General features: G+C 31.0%; 1 protein-coding gene across 1 annotated transcript in view; it reads right to left on the bottom strand.

Moving 5' to 3' along the window:
- The window catches only part of LOC111612748 (protein strawberry notch homolog 1-like), a 65,886-nt gene extending 56,268 nt beyond the window's left edge, over nucleotides 1–9,618 (bottom strand). Inside the window, exons 1-2 of the mRNA XM_023353995.1 lie at nucleotides 9,341–9,618; nucleotides 6,725–6,830 (exon numbers count right to left, since the gene is read on the bottom strand). Coding sequence (XP_023209763.1) covers nucleotides 6,725–6,830; nucleotides 9,341–9,595 — 361 coding nt within the window. The 5' untranslated portion in view covers nucleotides 9,596–9,618. The remainder of the gene's footprint in view (nucleotides 1–6,724; nucleotides 6,831–9,340) is intronic.
- Nucleotides 9,619–22,056: the final 12,438 nt, after the last annotated feature.

The following is a 22,056-nucleotide window of genomic DNA, read 5'->3' on the forward strand; positions in this document are numbered from 1 at the left end:
TTGACTTATTATAGCTAAATAAACTTATTATAGCATAAATGAACTTATTATAGTGATATTATTTCATGAATATTCTATAAATGAAATAAAAAATTATCAGAAAATAAATAAATCAAGAAAAAAAAAAACCATTAATTAAAATTTTTTAAGTCACCAAAACACCACCTGGCAAAAAATATGTAAAACAGACAATAGACAAGACGGTGCCATCAAGTGCTGATATCTGTTGTTGATAAATTTTATAAAAATCAATTTTTACTAGGAGGGTAATGATGAATTGTTTCCCTTGTAGTTTGGCTTAACGATGGGGGTAACGATCGATCAATATTTTCGGAAGCAAAAGGTTAATCAACATGGCAAAATAAGCAACCTTTTTATTTACCAGTCTATATGTTATATTTCTTATTCTTGGCTTAGTTTAATGTATCTGTATACTTATATATTACCCAATATACTCGTATATTATGTACAACATTTTTATTAAACTAATTTGTTTGTGTACAAATGTATTTACTATTTTTATTCATACATGCTTACCAAATACCATCAGCAAACAAGTCAATAAAAGTGAATTTATATATTCAGTAGATGTGTCAAATTTTAATGTTTAAATTAATTAGTTTTATTTTGTATTTTTTTAAAATAATCAGAATCATCATCATTATGACTTTCCTGGCAGTTATACAGTATAGGCCTATAACAAAGGAAAAGAATGACAATCAGTCAAAAAATGACTCTCTCAGATTTTTACTCTTTTGGACTCGAGAAACCTTGAAATGTAGAGAAGTGCAAAAGCATTTGGGGTTTTTTCTGTAAGCACGAATGTTAGAATGTGTACCAACCAATTTAGTTCAACCATTTTGAAGCTTAATAACTCCTGTGTGACATTCATACATACAGAAAATACCTGAATCTTTTGCATATCTCGACATTTCAAGGTGTTCCGAGTCCAAAAATGCAAAACTTTGGGGTGGGATCATTTTTTGACCGATCGCTACACTTTTCCTCTTTTATATATATAACAGCCGGAAAAGTAAAAATTATTGAATACATATTTATATATTGACTATGTCATTACTTAGAAAAGTATTTTAGCTTTGGAATAAAAAAATTTCTACATTCTATCTTTATTAGTACTACATTTATTGAAGCTTATATTCTGAGATCACGTGACGTCAGAACTTTTCCTCTTTTATATATATAACAGCCAGAAAAGTAAAAATTATCAAATATATATTTATATATTGACTATGTCATTACTTAGAAAAGTATTTTAGCTTTGGAATAAAAAAGTTTCTACATTCTATCTTTATTAGTACTACATTTATTGAAGCTTATATTCTGAGATCACGTGACGTCAGAATTTTCAGGCCTACTTTGTTAACAAGTCTGTCCCTGGTCAGAGTTGGAGTCAAATGGGAAGGAAAGTCAGTCGTGTAAAAATCTACCAACTCTACAACACTGGTTTCATCGCATCAGTTTTAAAAAGCTCTCACAAAGAAGATACATAGGTATCATTTCATTTGTTAGAGAAGGAATAAATCCAAACTTTAAATAATCCAATGAATATTGTCAACATTTGTTTTAGAAACTGAAACTGCTATTGCAGAATTAGGGTTCTATAAATCAGCGCTGTCCAACTGGCAACCCGCGGGCCGTATACGGCCCGCCAAATAATTTTTACGGCCCGCGAGTACATTTTACTATGAATAAATTTATGTTACTAAATTATTATTACTAATATTAAAATTATTTTACTACCGTGTTTACCCGAAAATAAGACAGTGCCTTATATTAATTTTTGCTCTGAAAAATGCGCTAGGTCTTATTTTTTCCAGGAAGAAGAATTCACATTTATTATTGAACAAAAAAATTCCCAAGTCGAACTTAGACGAGAGTGACGTATATCCGGTGTGTCGAACTGTCGCCNCGGCGTACGTTTGGAGATGTCAGAAGAAATATTAGAATTAATGGAAAAATGAAGACATTGGAAAAATAAAATTATTTCTAAATATAAAGAACTTCATGTCACTATAAGAATGAAAATTAAACAAGCAAAAGAAAACTGGATGAAAGAAAAATGCAAGAAAGTTGGAAATTTGCAAAGAAAACATGATGCGTATAATGTACATAAGATGATTAAAGAACTTACCGGAACAAATAGAAGAAATAAATTTACTAATATTTTAAATGAAAAGGGTGATTTTGTTTTGGAATTGGGGAAAAACTGAAATTATGGAAAGAATATGTTGAAAAATTATATTTTGACGAGAGAAATTTAAAACCTATAATAATTGATAAAAAAGAAGGACCAACAATATTGAAAGTAGAAGTAAAGAATGCAATTAGAGCAACTAAATAAGGTAAAGATACCGGAACAGATGAAGTTCCTGCTGAAATTTTGAAATTACTGTATGAAGATAGTCTTGATATTTTAGTGGATTTTTACAACATTATTTATGAAAGTGGTGTAATTCCTCAAGATCATTTAATGCAGGGGTGTCCAACCGCGGCCCAATAAACTTGTAAACAAAACTGACAAATTTTTTAATTTTATTTTATTTATTTATTTCAGCAGCATAAATTCAAAAAAAAAGTTTCACAAAGCCGTAAACCTTTATACATATTTAATTTTTGAGTGGAAAGGAAATATCTTCAAATACTTGGAAATGTGTGAATGAGGAAGGAATATTAAATAAAGCTAAACTTAAGACTCAAAGAATTATAGACCCAAATTTGGGGAAAGGAGAGTAAGGCCAAAAGATAAAAAGTAGTGAGAAAGGTTACATAGACTTTCTGTTAAGCAAATATGGACCCATAATTTCCCAATCTTCCTCACTTATCCTTTCCCAGCATTTGAGTCTATAATTCTCTGAGTCCAATTCCGGCTTTATTTAGTATTCCTTCCAGTGTTGCATGATTTGGTTACTTTGTGCCAAATTTGGCTACCCTTTTTTATTTTGGCGTAAAATTATTATTTGGCTACATCTTATTTATAAATATATTAGTCAAATAAAAATGCCCATAAAATAGTGTTTTGTCATTTTTTATTAATTAGAGGCCCAAATAAAACAAATATTTGTGTTCTTCAAATAAATTTTTGTTTGTCTCCTTTATAATAAATGAATTTATCTATTTCTAAGTAAAAATTGGAAGTGTCTGTAGAAGTAACTTTTTAAAATATCCTTTTTCGTGATAAAAGTTTAATACTTATTACTATAATCTAGACATGTTAATCCTTAAATATACAAATATATTTAAGGATTGGGCCACAAGTATATTATATATACTTGTGGCCCAAAACTTCATGATATCTTTCAATGTGGCCCAGAGAAATAAAAAGGTTGGAAACCCCTGATTTAATGTCTACGTTTATAACAATTCCCAAAAAAATGTGGTGATTATAGAACTATAAGCCTGATGAGTCACGTTTTTAAAATTTTCTTAAGAATAATTCATACAAGAATATATAAAAAATGTGAAGAAGATTTAAGCAACACACAGTTTGAGTTTAGAAAATCTTATGGAACGAGAGCAGCTCTTTTTGCTTATAGAGTTTTGGTAGAAAGAAGTTTAGAGGTTAACAAGCATATATATGCCTGTTTTATAGACTATGAAAAAGCATTTGATAGAATTCTGCATGATAAATTAATATATATACTTAGGAAAAAAGGAATTGATAGAAATGAATTACAAATTATAATAAATCTTTACTGGGAACAGAAAGCCAACATTTTAATTAATTATGAGTTATCTGAAGAAATAGAAATAAAAAAAGGAGTAAGGCAAGGATGTATTTTATCACCTTTACTTCTTAATATTTATTCAGATGAAATTTTTAAAGAAGCTTTAGAAGATATGGAACACATTGGGATTGTAATAAATGGGATGAATGTAAATAATATATGTTATGCTAACGATACAGTGGTTTTAGCAGAAAATATAAATGATTTGACAATATTAATGGAAAAGATTAATTCAATAAGTAAATTCTACAGACTTCAGATGAATTATAAGAAAACAAAACTACTTATTTCATGCAAGAAAATATAGATAATGTAAGGTTGCAGATACAAAACAGAACAATTGATAGAGTTTCATCAATTAAGTGTTTGGAAACTAACATACAAAATAATGACAGATGCATTAAAGAAATTAAATTTAAAATAGAAAATGTGAGAGGTACTTTTATCAGAATGCAGAAATTTTTCAAATGCAATAGAACAAATGCAAATTTATTTTTAACCCTTAACTGGTTTTATGGGGGCCGCGCGGCTCCCACGCGTCATATTTTTACAATTTTTTAAAAAACTAAATATCGTGCGCAGCTGCCATTTTATGTAATCTCATTACGTTGTGACTCTTAGTGAGTGCCAAATGTTCGGCCCTGTAGCACTTACAAGGATGGAGCTACGTACCTTCTGGGGGCCGCGCAGCCCCCACGATACCAGTTACGCTGGTTTTTTGTGGAAATGTGTTTTTATGGTTTTTTTATTTTTACAATTATTTTGCAAAGATATTTTAATCTTTCATCAAAAATTCAAAATGACTACCAAAGAATCATTTGAACTGCTAATAGATGATAATATTATACAAATTGCTAGATCAAGCCAAAATCTCCTGAAAAGAGTATGTTGTCATTTTGTGCTGGAAAAAAAGATGGTAAGTATGCTACTAAGTGCAACAGTTGTTTGAAATTTATTTGCAAAGTGCATAGTACTACAAAAATACTATGTGATAACTCTCAAGACTGAACTACGTAATTGCGTTAAAATGTTCCTGAGTCTTAAAAATAGAAGTGATTATATTACCTGTGGTTTTTTAACAAATGATAGTTAGAGGCTATAAGAGATACTTTTTTATAAGATTAGTTTCTTAAGAATAAGAAAAAAAAATATCTTTGGTAAAAACTTACAATAGGGTAGATTTTTGTTTTGTTAAAAAAAGCATACACCAAAAGTTGTAACAATTTTGTGATCTCTTGTAATAATTAAGTAAAGAAAATAATATAAATAAATAAAAGATTATACTAAAGAAGGGTTCCATTTAGCATTTATGCAGTTTTGAACTGTCACATTGTTAAACTTGCTCTCTAAAGGCAAATTTTGCTTGGGGGCTGCACAGCCCCCATGATACCAGTTATAATTGTAAAATTTACGAAACCAGTTAAGGGTTAATTTAAATCTTAAAGTTAGAATGTTAAGGTGCTATATGATGTCAGTTTTGTTTTATGGAGTAGAAACATGGACCTTAGATAAAAATATGCTAAACAGACTTGAAGTGTTCAAAGTGTGGTTGTATAGAAGAATTTTAAAAATATAAAAAAATCTACTCCTAGAACCTATTTCTGGTGTGAAGAAAAAACAAAAGAAAAAGTTTGCCACAAACGTTTTTGAACTTCTGTGAGTTCTTCCTCAGGTGAAAAGGGAGTTTCTGCTTTTAAGAAGAGGTTCCCTCACTTAACCGATCACTCCGTCCCATCAGAAACTCCCTTTTCACCTGAGGAAGAACTCGCAGAAGGAAATAAGTTCTAGAAGTATGATTTTTTGTAACACATCCTGGTGTTTTTGTTGCTGTTCATTTTAAAAATATCTTGGACAGATAGAATAACAAATGAAGAAGTTTTGGAAAGAATGGGGAAAAAAAAGTTTAAATACAGTTAAAAGAAGAAAGACGGGGTATTTTGGCCACATCATCTGAGGAAGTAAATATGAAATTTTAAGAAATATTTTAGAGGGGAAAATCTGTGGAAAGAAAAGCCCAAGAAGGAGAAGGAAAAGTTAGTTAGGCAATATATGTGAATGGAAAAATAAGAAAGCAGAAGAACTCACACATGAAGCATAATTGAGATTGTTATAATACTAATCCTAATTTCAGTAATGAATATGGAACCAGAAGAAGAAGAAGAAAAAGTATCAGAGTATTATTTCAAATAGTTAACCGATTTTAATTTTTTTTAAAATAATGAAACTTAAAACTAAATAACTGAACTTTCATGAATGAATGCTAAATGTAAACAATATTGAAAAGGTACTATTTTACTCTCCACTTTAATAGTTCAAAAATGACAACTAATATTTCTTGTTGATAAATTTGCCTGCTATCTTTCAAACAAATCATAAATTTTCTTAATATGACATCATTATCATTTTATATAAGCAATTAAAATTTTCCTGAAAACTCTAGAAAACTTTCTGGATAATCCAATATTTCTTGTTCATTATTTATAACTCTTCTTTTAATGTATTCACATGTAATAATTTCAGTCCTCTATCACAACTCATCTAGATTTAAAAGCTGAAATTCATCTTTGGAATTATCTGTAACTATTGATTTCATATTTTATAAACTTTGAAAGACTTTTAAATAGATTCAGTTAATAATGAGTTTCAAGTATTACACATCCATCGGCCAATTAATTTTAAAAGGCATGGGTTTAAATTTGCCCCCTTTGTTATATTCCTAATACTTCTGGTCACTCACATGCTTCTATTTTCCATGTATCTAACTATGTGCACTTTAAATACAAAGGTGCTATAATTTTAGGAGTGCCTTTAATTCAAGAAATATAATATATCATTTTTTTTATTATGAGTAAAAATTTTTCATTAAATAAATCAAAATTTAAAATGAAATCAATCTTCTCAAAATAAATTTTTCTTAGTGACATCCAATGTTTATTTTTACTTTCTTAGATTTAAATTAAATTTTAAAAAATAATTACACTTGGAAGGTTTGTATTCAGCGTAAGTTTCAGCATGACCTAGTTCCTCTTCCTCTTCATCACCTTCTTCAGTTTCAACAGTTTGTGTTCTCATCATACCATCAGGCTAATAAAAAAAATTATAAATCATTGTATATTTTCTAACTTACAATAAGAATTGTTTATAAACTTAGATTACTAAAAATTTAGATGAAAAATACATTTATACTAATATACACTTATAGCAGAAAGTGAAAAAAAAAAAAAAAATGAATAAAGCAGATACACCCAATTGCTTTTACACTGATTTTGTAACAACAGGATCTGAAAAAACACCAATTATTTTTTTACATTATTTGTTTTGATATAACATTTTGTTAAATTAAACCTTTTAAAAATCTCTATTAGATTTTAAGAAAATAATTTACTTTCTTTTCTATTTAAAAAAAAGCAATCTTAGAATTTGTATTTAAGGTTGTCACACACTTGAGTAAATATTAATATTTAAATGCTTTTTTATGGCTTTTTTGAACTTGTGCAATGACAGTCATTCATTCTGACTGTATCCTGTTATTGAAGCAATCAAGAAAAATTTAGTTCAAAGCTTGACAATTGTTTGTATGACTGCATCATCTCTAATTTCTTTCAATATGGGGTCCGATCCATCAATGGACAAGTGGACAGTCACCACTGAACATCAATAGTTGATCCTGGGTTCATTCCTGACAAACAGACTGGTTGTAAGAAATTTCACATGTTTTCAACATGTATCTAACACCTAAATAAAGATTAATTTCTCATAGGAAAACCTCCCAAGAGAGACTTCCAGACTTCCTTCTTGATTTGTGTGTAGTTCATGAAGCAACCTAGGGTCAGAAACAAAAATTGGTAGAGCTATGGCCCACTAAAAATTTGGATATACTTGTGCTAATAAGAAATCACCCACCATTCCTCTCCATTTACCTTCCTGTCTCATTGTGTATAGTATTGAAATAATGAATACTAGGTATGTACGTACAATTCTTTGATATTTTCTGTGTATTTACAATAAATATTTCAAGTGGCAACTGCCAACTTCATTATACAGGGTACAACAATGAACCACATTGTCTTATTCTCTTGAGTGCTTGTTGTTTTCTGCTGGTATCAAAAGCTAAAATGATAGATAATGTTTTTCCATATCTGCACATCCAGTCCAATTCAAATTCAATCAATGCACGATAATTTTTATGTCATTTGATATTAAAAGCTACAAGAATTTTGGTATTTAATTGAAAAAAAATAAAATTTAAATTTAAACTGGAGCAAATAAAATAAATTTATTGAATTTTGCTGGTAAGTTACAAATGTCCCTCCTCCAATTTATTAAGTAAAATGGCAATATTTTGTTTAAACACACACTATTATATTAATTTATTTATTGTAACATTTTTACTGGTTTTTAGATTTGAAAACCAATCTTTTATTTTTCATATATAGACATCTTCTTTTTAATGATTTTTCAGCAATTTATCTACCATGTAAAATCAAAATTGGGTATATATATGCATTACATTAGTTTCTTTTATTTTTACTTCTTATCTATCTATTAGTGTCAAACTCTGCGAAATTCAAAGAAAACCTAAAATAATACGTTAGTTTCATTTCGTTTTCATTTATAGTATTTTCAAGATCAGATAATTATAGTTCAATGGAATTGTTTATTTCATGATTTCTAAGGAAAAAAAAAACATAAAACAAAAGTATCCCAATTTATCAAAAGTTAAATCAGCTAGGGATAAATGAGAAAATACAGTTTGAGCAATTTTGAATATAGAAATTTCTTTCAAGGTTTTTAGAAAAAAGTAAATCTGAACATGGATGAAGGAGAATGTTACTGTTGATAGTAAACTGCCATGTAAATCCACCTTGCCTTCTTTCCAAAATTGGGAGTTATGATTTAGAAGATACATTACAATTTTGCTTTAAAATAAATGCAATTTAAGCTTATTTTACAAAGTTGTTATGAAAGAGTAAATGTCAGGAATTGCAAAGGAATAAATGTTAACTTATTGGTTGCTTCATTAAGCAGCAATCTAATTAATTTTCAGTTGGTTTTAACCTACATTATATAAAAGTGTAAAGCAGATACAGTACTGAACATTAGAATTAACAATTTTAGAACAATCTATAAATCAAGATTTTATAATTTTGATTGCCTTCCTTTTCAACAGAGCTTCTTACACTATTGCTGCTGGAAAGAGATTAACTGCAGTTTGTGTACACCTAATGGTCTTATGTATTGCATCTTTCAACTAAAATTTAGATTTCAATGCAAACATATTGATCAATACAAAGCAAATGAAAACAGCACTTGTCAAATATCTACATCAATGGTGAGAGTAATTGGACATTCTAGAAAATTTAGTCTTTTCTTTTGGTTACCCCATGTTCCAGTTATTACTAGATGGAAACATGGTTGGAGACAACAGCAGATAAGAAGGAACAATTAAGCAAGATATACTATTCTGCAATAAAGGATTTGAAAGAGTTCATTGATATTAAAAGAATCAGAACTAATCTGAAAAGGTTATCTCATAACTATATCACAGAGATTTTGTAGTTCCTTAATAATTTATTTATTTAAAATATACTTACTGTAAAAACATTAAATGGTGCTGTACCATTCATCCATAATTTTGTCATTTCTTCATTAAGCAATGTTGGATGATTTATTTGGCCATTGCCATTAATAAAAGAATTGTATGACATACTTGTACCAGCCAAAAGTTGTGGATTTATATTTCCCATATTATTAGTCATATTAAAAAAAGTTTTGCTATCCATAAAAGGTAGTCTTGATTGGTCTACCATATTCATCCATGGAGGAAATCGACCAGCAGTTGAATGCATAAACTGTTGCTGAAAAAATAAAATTAATAAAAATTAAAATCAGTCAACGTTTAATTGTGTTTATTTAAAAAGATTAATTTAAGAAAATATAAAATTGTATTTTCTATAATATTCTGAATAATAATAAATAGAAATCAACTATAGAAATTATTTTAGATATGCATGAATGTATTAGCTACATTTGTTTCTTTTTTTTTTTGAAATCTTGAAGTATTTTCTAGCAGATAAATCTTTAATAAATATTAAATTAATATATGTTAATAAAAATATCTTAAGTTAGAGAACAAATAATATGTTAAAAATTGAAGCTTATTTGTGTTATTTACAAATCCTTAAGACCAATTAGCAATTTATAAATACAGTCAACTTGCCTTAAAACAAACACTAACAAAGCAAATTCTTGTGTTAAAGTGAATTTTGCTGTTGCGCTTGCAAAATGTCATTGTCACAATTTTAATATTCAGTTGATAAAGTGAACAAAAAATATTCCAAAATTCATTAAATCAAACTGTAAATTACCTCTACAACCCTCAAAAAATAACTATTTCCAATAACAGGTTTTTTTTACACTTTTCATAGTAAACAATAAAAAGTGGTATTGTAATAAATGCCCCATTTTGATTAAAATACATTTTCTTCTCTCAGTAAGCAAAATCAAATTCAACCTCCAATTGTAGTGCAATTTTAGCAGACCATCCTACTGTACTTATATTTAGAAAACAGAGGCTAAACTTTAAGGACATCACTCCTTAAATGGATGCAGTCCTATGCAAACACCTGCTACTTTGCACATTGGAAAGTGCATACAGTGATGCCAGGTTTGGTTACTTTGTGCCAATTTGGCTTTTTGTCTTTTACTATTTTGGAAGAAAAAGAAAAAATTTAGTGCCTTGGCTGCATGCATGCTGCTATTAACATAACTCAAACTCATATGTCATATGAGGGGGTTTCAATCAGTAATGCCTTTTATTTTTTTAAACAAAGTGTTAAATTAATGCATGTGGAAAGAAAATACAGAATATACAAAATGAAATATGTGAATTAGGCTATTTCTTGACATAGGAACCATTCAGGTTAAAGCACTTGTCCCAGCAGTGCCCTGCTTTAAGATGCTGCATTGTACAATGCAGTTTCCCGGCCATACAACAATCTGCAAACAGCTGACTTAACCTCCTCGTTCGAATGGAATCGCTCTCTAGCCATGAATTTCTTCAAAGGACCAAACAGGACGCCGAATAATTTTTCCAACAGTGCCTTCAAGTGAATGTGACAGTTGCATTAAATCGTTTGATTAACAGCAGTGACTGTTTGAGGCAAAGCTGTACTTACCGGACGACCTGACCTGTGCTTATCAATCACACACTGACAACTGTTTCTAAACATTTCGCACCATCAATGGACGTTTGAGTAGTTCATGTAATCATCACCGTACACTTTCTGCATTTCTGCATAAATTTGTTCACATTTCGTTTTCTATGGGCCCCCTGCCCATAGAAAACGAATAACATTTTGCTGATCTTTTCTTTCCACTTGTCATAAATGTTCGACAGGCAACACGAGTGTTCCTATCGTGAATAGTGTTGCCAAAAATTCAAACTTCATTTACTATATTCACATTTTTGCACACACATTAAAACATTTATTTTGAAAAAATAAAAGGAATTACTTATTGAAACACCTTCATACTTTGTACAATAGTTTCAGAACATTGCTCTATGAAAGTGATGATTCCATAAATTAAAGGGAAGTTGACAATGATGTTCAGCCATGTAAGCCTTCTTTCAAGGATGCAACAGATGCAGTAGACACCAACCAAATGCTGCTACATGCAGTTTGAAAGTGCCAGCAAAACCTATACACACACAATAGAAAACGTGCAAAGTGTTTCATTATGGCTTAAAGTGTACATTAGATTCAATCCTCCAACCTCCTGTTCCACTTGTGTGGAGATAAGGGAATCAATAACTGTGTGGTTAATTAAGCATTGTATCTATTACATGGAGAAATACTAAAGATGACATTTGCAATTAATAAAAATTTTCAAGTAGATATCATGCAGTAAGTCAAATAATTCTTTTGTCTGCATATAGTGCAAAATACTGCTATTGTCTCCTGCTACTTGCACAATAAGTTTTTCTTTGCTGTCAACTTCAATAACATCATATCTTCTTAGTTGACAATAGTCAGCACTTCTTTTTTATGCTTTGCTTTAGCCTGTTTAATGTCCTCTATAAAGTGCAGTATTTGTCTCTGGTAAGAATCCTGCTATTACAGTAGAGTCTCGAAAACTTGGCCTAATGTAGACCGAAAAGTGGCCAAGTTTGTGAAAATGCTGGGTTATCGGGAATGGCATTAAAATAAGTATGAGTGTTTCCTCAGAAAATACTGTACTGTACTTGTAGGTATTGTTTGTTTAAAAATACAACAAAGAATAAACTGCCAAAATACCCTTAAACAAAGGAAAAGTACATACTTTATGAAGGCATAGAGCCTTTACTACATGAAAATGAAAATTAATGAATATACTGTGTACAGTAATTTACCTGATAAGACAGACTTCAGAAAAATACTTTATGAGGCATAAAGCTGTCTATAATGAAAATTAATTAACTAAGGATTTTTTTGCCCTGCCAGAGTGTGGCCGAGTTATCTGGACTACCAGGTTATCGAGTGCCAAGTTTTCGAGACTCTACTGTATTTGCTTTTTCTTGCAGCAACATATTCAAAGTATCCAAGAACCTGATTTTCATATCAAATATTGGTTCCACATTTGTGTACTCCAACTTCACCCAGCATACCCATCCCATCAAAAGTAGCCATGGGACAGCCCAGCATATAAAATAACAATTATAAATACTAGAAATTGAAATATCATTACATGGGATACAGCCCCAATAAGCTGTGTTCTGTTCTGATTTAGCATGTTCCTTTAAAGAAAAATGTGTCATAGCAAACAATCCTTTATTAACCTCAGCATAATTACTGTATGCGCCTTCCAGCAATATGTGTCATCACATGTATCCCACAACTCATGTTATATGTGCCCTATGACTTAACCTTTGAACTGAAAGCATTCATATAGAATACTATAGAAATATGAAGAATACACTGCTCTCTATGTCAGAATAATAAGATCAAATCACAGAGGCAGAACCTTCTCCAAAAAGCAGCAGACACAAAATATTGTTGTCACAGCACAGCACCTTCTTTGCTGGCATATGAATGCCACCATCACACTATACCAAAAGATATGCCACCTACCGAACAGTATTGCATCAGCACATCAAATTTTGGCCAGGTATTTCCTGCCACTTTGTGAAATGTCCAGCCAAAGTAGCATATACACTTGTCATTTCAAGTACATTGGACCACGAGCCACCCCTCTCATTGACTGAAGTTAGGGCTTTGGCCATAACAGATATACTATTTTTCTGCCCTTTGATACAGGCATAAGAGAAACTTATTTTCTTAATGTTTTTTATATATGAAAATATTTATATATTAATATGAAGTCTTTACCAAGCAATTTTTTTGTTCAACAAAAAATCATGTGTAAATTGATAAATTTTTGTCAGAAATATACATATGTGATGGCATTTCAGACCATCACGCCATCTGTAGAGCAATGTGCTGCTCTAAAGCATAGGCAAGATTGAGGCATTCACCATGGAGCCTCCAGACACAAATGGGAGAATCCAAACTTTAAAAAACAACATAACTTCTTAATAATAACTTTGTCAAATATCTGTCAACTGTCACATCTGGGAGTATATCTTCCTTTAAGTTCTCAATGTCAAAAAAGATGCTTTCCGCAATTTTCTGACCTGCTGTCCTAATTTCATCATTTTAACATAACAACTATAGTCTATTTATCCTAACTTGGCACCTACTGTAAACAAACTAAGACACACCTCCCATTGTTTATTGGCTTAAACCCACGTCCATCAATTAGAAACCATGTTGCATGTCATTTGTCCACAGAAAATAGTTCTTCATTATTTATAAAATCATTAATGAAATAGTAGTCACTTAGCAATGATTATAAATGTAATTATTTCATACTTGTTAAATTGCTATTTTAATGAATATTTGCACATTCTGAATCACTAAAAATAAACTTTTTCCGGTCATGCGCACTATAATGTTTTCCATTCATTATATTAACTATCATTATTTCAAACTGTGTGTTGTCAAACAAATGGCCGAAGAAAGATGGAGAAAATGTATCGAACATATAGAAAAAGAACAACGAATGTGGGAACTTGATGAGATTTCAGAAACCGTTGTAGAAAAACTGATTATGTAGTTGAACACAAGTAGTGACAAAAGCGATATAAATTATTAATTTGAGCAACTATCTTCTGATACAGATGATTAATAAGATAAGTTTACACTAATTATTTAAAAAAATTTTTAATTATATAAATATCACATAGATAAATTCATACATTACCATAACATTTTCCTTTAGAGGTTTGAGTATGATTTTTAAGGATTGCCAGAGAATTTGTTTTTTGTTTTGTTTTATATCTATTTAATAAAATGGTTGTGTAGATAAAAATTCTGAAGTATGTTCAACTACACAATTATAAATATGTTTTGTGTAAGTTTTAATAATATAGACTATATTTAATAATAATTTTTGACAAACTATATTTAAACAATGGAAATAATTTAAACGGCTACGTAAAAATGTTAAAGTAGGCTATAATAAGTTTTCTAAGTATTATCTTGGTAATTTTTAAATTGTAACCACTCTGACCTATTTTAACATGTGCAGAGAAAGGGGCTTAACTGGTCAACACGTGTCTAGACACTTCTGATTGTGATTTGACCAATAAAAATCTCTGGCAAATTAATACAACAAAATCTTTGTTTACAGTAGGTGCCAAGTTACAATAAATAGACTATAGTGGCCAGTGGATCAATCGTTGCCAATTTCTCCATTGACACATTGTTGGAGGAAGTTGTTGCTTGTTCCTCCAACTGTTTAGTTGTGTCAGTTCCCAATCCTACTCAAACAGATATTTCACCTACCTTGCCCATGGATACTTCATCACCTACAATTACACCTTCAAAGATGGAACTATCTGTGATTCAGAACTTTCCTAAACTATCCTAAATGAGAAAACTTCCCTTAGTCAAAGAGCATCATCTTTTGGACACAATCGATCCCAGATATTTATGAACTCATGATCAATTGCAAGCTCTCTCTTTCATGACCACCTACAATATATAGGTCAGTTATTTCGACATATTACAATGTATATATCATATAACCTTTTTCCTTTTCAATTAAATGGTTATTTGTTTGCTAAACCTGGTATCTGAGTGCATTACTTCCATTGTGCTGTCTCATAATTCTTCATCTGAATCCAATTGCTTATGCACATGACTGGTCATGTGACCTAGTTTCTAACAACAACAACAACAATTCACTACCCGACTTCTGTGTTGAATGGGACACAGTGGTGTCATCCTGACGAGGCATCAAAGAGGTGCCAACCTTCCAGTCACACAAACATCACCGTCATTGGTGCCCAAACTGAATCTGGATTTGTTGCTGTTGATGACCTAGTTCCATTTTGTTGGATCCAATCCTGCCAAGAGTGATACTGCTCCAAATAAAGGTGATGGTGGGTAATGTCAATGACAGCATATGTAAGCATATGCAATGGTTACTACAATACCAAATATTACTCACCCAGGTACCTTGAAATGGTAGACAGACATAGGGGCCTGTAATGATGGCACCACCCATGTCTGGATCGCAGACAACAATATGGTTGCTAAGTACAGTACATGTCTGTCGGAGGTTAGTGGTCTGTTGATGGCATCCTGAGCCTGGGCGTTGCATGTATGAACTCTCTCTCATCCACTGATCCCAAAATCTCCTCACAATGCTGTCAGAATGGCATAGGTGGCAGACTATTTGACAAAATGACCACCCGGCGATCCTTCCACTTTCAAACTCGGTTAGTTGTTCATATAGTCTTGATTGTGACATAAAGGCATCTCCAGTGATAAAGTATTTCTCTGCAACAGATAAACTATAGACAGAATGCCTTTGCACACTTTTTTTTAGGCCAAGGGGGATTCATTTTAATGCCCTCTGCTAGCATTACACAATGAATCATCACACTATAACTCTAATCATTTCCATATCTGCTTGAGATTTAGTTGCATGCCAAGTTTCACAGAGGTATGAGAGCTCTTTGGTGCACTAATTTTTATGGCAATGAGTGTATATCAAAAAGCATTAAAAAGTTGTGCAAAGTAGTAAATTTAACTTATGACTTCAATTTATAATGATAATATATATAGTACTCAGAAGAAACCATGAAGAATAAATAAAAAAATGCAATTTATTATATAGAAAGCTACACTGAACTTAATGGTAAAATTTGGAAATATCACAAGAGCTATTCTTATTCATGTTTGGTATTCAAAGTGAAATTGGAATGATTGACTAATATGAATGCATTAATCAGGGAATCCATTATACTTTTCATTAAGTTGACATAACTGCAGTGCTATTATACATGGCATAATCATTAAACATGGCATAGTCATTTGTTATTATATCCAAAATACTTATTTTATTATTTTTGTTTGGTTGTAAATCAAGTGTTAATTTAATGGAGTTTCTGAATGAATTTCTTCAAGTATTTTATCAAGTTTGTGACACCAAACTCTAATATATTCCTGCAGTTGCTGTTTATTCTCAGACCTCTGCAGTTTTTGTGCCAATAACATGCCAGCATAGGCATTTGATCTGGTCTTTTGTAGGGTTTTTTTTTCTTAAACTATATTTTCTGAGTCAGTTTAAGTTACAATAATGTAAATACTGTGGAGAAATAATACATCATACTTTACTCACCATCTTGAAACAGAGTTGTCCTGAAAAATGTAAACTTTTGTTTCATGAAATTGTTCCTTGATTGTTGAAAATAACTTGACAGATAAGATGTTTTTTGTAGCACACTGCATTCACAGACCTATTTATAATGTGTAGTTAGTCTGCCAACACCTTTACTAGATACACATTCCAACATCATTATTACAGAAGAGCGTCGATTATCTGAATCAATTGGGGACTGGGGTTGTTCGGAAAATCAATTTTTTGGATAACCGATATGTACGAAAAAATACATTATTAATATAGTATATTAATATATCCCATATTTAAATTTTTCTCCATTGTGTGATGCTTTACGTTGAATTTTCGTCTATGTTAAGCCTAACGAAAATTTTTATAATAATAATCGTGGCTATTGTATTGTTAAAAATTAATTCTTTATTTTGTACAAACAAAATAAATACAGTATGTTGAAAAATATAAAAACAAAAAAAATCATACTTTAGAAGTTAATCTAGTATCAAAAACATTCGATTCAGCACAACATAGTCTGACTGGAACACTTTTGGTTAACCGACATTCAGATAATTGACGCTCAACTGTATTAACTTACTATCATTTCCTCATTATTAACTTTCTTTACTGTCTGCATCACTCAAACACTGTCATAGACCTTCTCTTTCCTATGCCAAACACAAGATTTGTCTCCATATTTGTGCATGTTAAATTTGAATTTATCCAAAATACACAAGAATCTCACTGTCAATACTCCAGTTTGCATGCTATTAAATCCAAGTAACTCTGTCTGCACATTTTACTTGTCAGTAATGCTTCTTATGTAGTTGAGAAGTTTTTAAATCTATGTTGCACAAATCAGGCACTTGTTTTCATGGATGTTAGTTCTATGCATTTTACTTTCAGTATGGAAGAACTAGAAATGTTTTCACAGGCTCAGACCTCCAACTGATTCTGACATTGAATACTCACATGTATACTTCCTGATTCAGCTTTTCTTTCAATGTTACCATGTTCATATCTCATTAACAAATGTACAATTATTGATTGATGACAAGGTACTCTCTGAGCTATTTCATGAAATAATAAACCTTAAACATTCAAAGCAACAATTATACACTTTATGCAGTGTTAACAGTCAAAAACTTTCAGTTTTACTTATAAAACCAATCTACCTTCTCACAGGTGGAGAAAACATAGTGCACTTTTATATCAATGGACAATGCAACCATTAGAAACATTGCTGCAGTAAGTTTTGTCAGCCAATAAAAAACACTCTCATGTATAATGCAATCTTTACAATTTCTTGCATGTCTGCAACAAAATTAAAGGTTTAATTTAAAATAAATACATTTTTATAGCATTTTATGGATGCTGCAATTTCCATCCTACTACTATTATTTCATATTTTTTTAATTCATAAATCAGAACAAAACTTTTTTACACAAATGATATATAGTTTATAATAAAATTTTCAAATTTTATTAAAGATAGGTAAATAGCAAAACAATTGACTAATTAAAAAACACAAATAATAACTAATTTTGTATTGGTATTATTTTTACATAAAATACGATAAAAGTTGTTATTTTCTATTAGATGCTATATTTGGATATTGATTAAAAAATACTGATGAAAAAAGTTTGAATTTAACCAAAATCATAAATACAAATACAGTAGACCTTCCTATAACATGGTAGATCTTCGTCCTGGCCTATATCCCAGATTATTTGGGGTCAGCCCAGAATGCCAATTTACGCGTTGTTGGTCTCTCTCTAATTGTTTCTTCATCCACTCCACAGTCCAGCATATCTGTTTTTACACATTCAATCCACCTCTTCTTAGGTCTTCCTCTACCTCTATCTCCCTGTACTTTCATATTTAGTGCCTTTTTTGTTACATGTTCCTCATTCCTTCTCACCACATGTCCAAACCATGTCAATCTGTGGTTTTTTATTTTTTCTGAGATAGATACTACCTTTAAACTTCTCTGATGTAATCATTTCTAATCCTATCCATTCTTGTGACCCCGCACATCCACCTCAGCATTCGCATCTCTGCCACGTGCAATCGCTTTACTTCAGTGGCTGTCATTGGCCAGTACTTGCACCCATACATAAGCATGGGTCTGATGATATATATATTAGCCCTCTTATTTTAAGTGGCATGCGTTTGTCACAAGTTATTCCTGTCACCTGTTTCCACTTTAACCACCCTACATTGATCCTCCTATCAATGTTGCCATCTTTCCGCAGCAGAGATCCCAGATAACAGAATTCAGTACTTTCTGGCAATGGTATTCCATTTAGTTTTAACGAACCAGTACCAGGGAGACCGTCGAAAATACAGAACATATACTCCGTCTTGGTTTGGCTGATTTTTAGTCCGTCATTTTCCAGCACGTGTTGCCATTTGTTTAGCCATCTCTAATTCTTCCCCGCCCTCATCAATGAGGACTATGTCATCTGCAAACAGCACACCAGGGTATGCCCTCTTGTACAGCAGATGTTATCGCATCCATAACTAATAGGAAGAGGTATGGGCCCTATAACATGGTAGATACGTTCTGTTTTATATGAATTCCGTGTTTTACGAGTCACTTAAATACATGAGCCAATCACAGCCCGGCATGTGTGCAGTTTAGAGACTATTGCTGTTTGAAAGGTTTTCTTCCATAAAATTAATTGATTCTAGATTAATTTGACTCAACATTTCCAAAACACATATAATTTTTTGGGAATAATCCATATAAACTATGCCATAAACAAAAAATTGTAGGATTACTTACCGAGTGTGCACCGTTCGACAATGCCATTGCTTAAGCTTGTTTTCATCGTGGAGTGGTGCATCAAATGGCGAACACGTTTCCTGATAAATTATTTTTCTGCAAAAAATTTGCTGAACTTTGGAGACATCATTAATATAAATATAATTTTTATGGCCATTGAATAATAAATGTTATTAGGTCCAGTGCTCATTTAAACTCAATAGTTTGTGCAATAACTGCTATTGGTCTAGATTCAATCAATCCTGTCGCAACACGAGTTGGCGATGATGTTTTACCGTATTATACAAGTCTCTTTTAGAATGTTTATATGAATACAATCGCAATATTTTTGCCTTGTTATACAAATCCGTATTATATGAACCCATGTTATAGGGGGGTCTACTGTAATGAAAAATCTGTTCATGACACATTTTTACAATTATTGTTCAGTTTTTTAAATTTGACATTCATTCTACACTCTAGTATAAAAATAAAATTTAATTAATTTAATATCAATATGTATACAAATATACTATCAACTGTATCTACACTAATATATAAAGTGAGAATGTTTCTTTGTTAGAGAATCTACAAAGTATAATCAACTGTGAAAATAATATTCTGTACCATATGTTTTATTTTTGGTTCCAATAGCTAGATGCAATAACTAGACTTTTCTTATCCTAAATCATTCTTGAGGTACTGTTAGGAACAAAACAAAAGTAAAAATAACCTGGCAACTTTAGATGTAAGAATGATATTACTTCACAAGATGTAAGAATGATATTACTTCACAAACAATTGGAGAGAGAGAGAAATAGCATTCAATGTTGCAAATCTCAGTTTTGTCTTCAAGATAATGTTTTTCAGCTGAAAGATACACGCTTTAAGATACACGCTTTTGTCATCTTCCAAAGCTATTACTATTACATTTATGCAATTAATTACAAGAAAAGAAGAGCCAAAATGTTTTAACTAATATCTCAAACTAATGACTTGTAGTTCATTGGCTGCTTCATCCCTTCTTTGATAACATTTTAACAGAAAAAAAAATTTGGTTAATGCTAGCACACATCAGTACTAAAAACACATGCTTTGCTTGAAAAACAGTGGGATGCAGTCATGTGACAAAAACACAATGTTAACTAAATTGTGATTGGTTAAAATGTAAGAGCTATCACTAGCTTGAAACCTAGACACATCTCAACCAATTACCCATAGAAACAGAGAATAGCAATTTGTCTAAGGTTCATTAAGCTATTCCATGTTGAATTTTTTGTCAATGTTAAGCCTAACAAAAAATGTTTTTCTTTTTAAATAATAATCATGGCTACTGTATCGTTATAAAAAAAAATTATATTTCGAAAGTTCGTTTTAATATAAAAATTATAACGCATAACGACATCTGGTATCAAAAACGTTCCAATGCAGTATTGATTATATTCAAGGTCAACACAAAAATATTCGGGAATAACACGAAACAGGTGAACTGTCTTTTGCTAAGGAGACTTATCGAATGTCCTGTGTATCACTTTTGTTGAGTTATCAAAAGAGCTCAGAATTGGTCCCTTGGTGAGCTTATTTAAACTTATCTTCTTATATTTTTGATTCTGGTTTTAATTTGTGCAATTTGGTAGTTGTATACATGCTTTGTTTATATTGTCTTGACAGTTCATTTCTTATAATAATAATCTTATGTTATCAGATACAACTATAAAGAATAAATTTATTTCCCTTACATAAAATTAAACTTTTGCAAGTGGACTTATAGTATTTTTATACAGTGGAACCTCTATATTCGTAATATTTGATATTCATCACATTTTGATGACTTTTTTTTATTTTTCCATATTTGCCAGTATTTTCTGTATTCGTTGTCATTCCCAACACTGGAAGTGGCACTACAATTGCACACCCATGCCAATCAGCTAGCCTTGTTAGCTAGCTGTAGTTAATCAGTCTGCTTTGTGCAATCATTGTGAGAAACCAAGTTCCAATTGCTCCAAAGTGGCACCCAAATGTTGCTATAGTCAACCAAAATACAAATACATTCAAATAATAATGTAATTGCCTACTTCAGAAAAGTTTTAAAAAGCAGACAAACAAACAACACTAGACAAGTTCTTTATTAAATCGAGTGCTACTGAATCATCAGCAAAACAGACCTCATGATTATAATTGGAATTGCCTAATGTTTTAATTGATATCAAGGGACCACTGAAAAGCTTATAACTTTCTGATGTGTATAATACCACCACTCAAAACTGGGTATACTTGAATTAAAAATAACCTATAATCCAGCAATTTTTTTTTTAAATTGCTGGATTATAGGTTTTTAGTTTTTAGTACAGCATGTAAACTACCTTAAAACTCAAACCTCTCTGATTTCATTCACCTGTCCCCAAACTCCCAAACCTTTTTGGCAATCTGTATAAATTTTGTATAGTTTGTATTTTGTACAATCCTCCAAAAAATATTTACAGTAGAACCTCGAAAACTCGTCCCTCGATAACTTAGCACTCCGGATAACTGGTCCACACCTTGGCAGGGTGAAAAAATCCTTAGTTAATTAATTTTCATTATAGACAGCTTTATAAAAGTATAAAAGCTCTCATAAAGTATTTTTCTGAGGTCTGTCTTATCAGGTAAATTACTGTACACAGTGTATTCATTAATTTTCATTTTCATGTAGTGGCTCTATGCCTTCATAAAGGACGTACTTTTCCTTTGTTTAAGGGTATTTGGGCAGTTTATTCTCTGTTATATTCTGTACAAGTAAATACTGTACAAGTACAGTACAGTATTTTCTGAGGAAATACT

Source organism: Centruroides sculpturatus, unplaced genomic scaffold (assembly GCF_000671375.1).
Source record: "Centruroides sculpturatus isolate CEXI.00-Female unplaced genomic scaffold, Cexi_2.0 scaffold1742, whole genome shotgun sequence".
In the NCBI taxonomy this organism is placed as follows: domain Eukaryota; kingdom Metazoa; phylum Arthropoda; class Arachnida; order Scorpiones; family Buthidae; genus Centruroides; species Centruroides sculpturatus.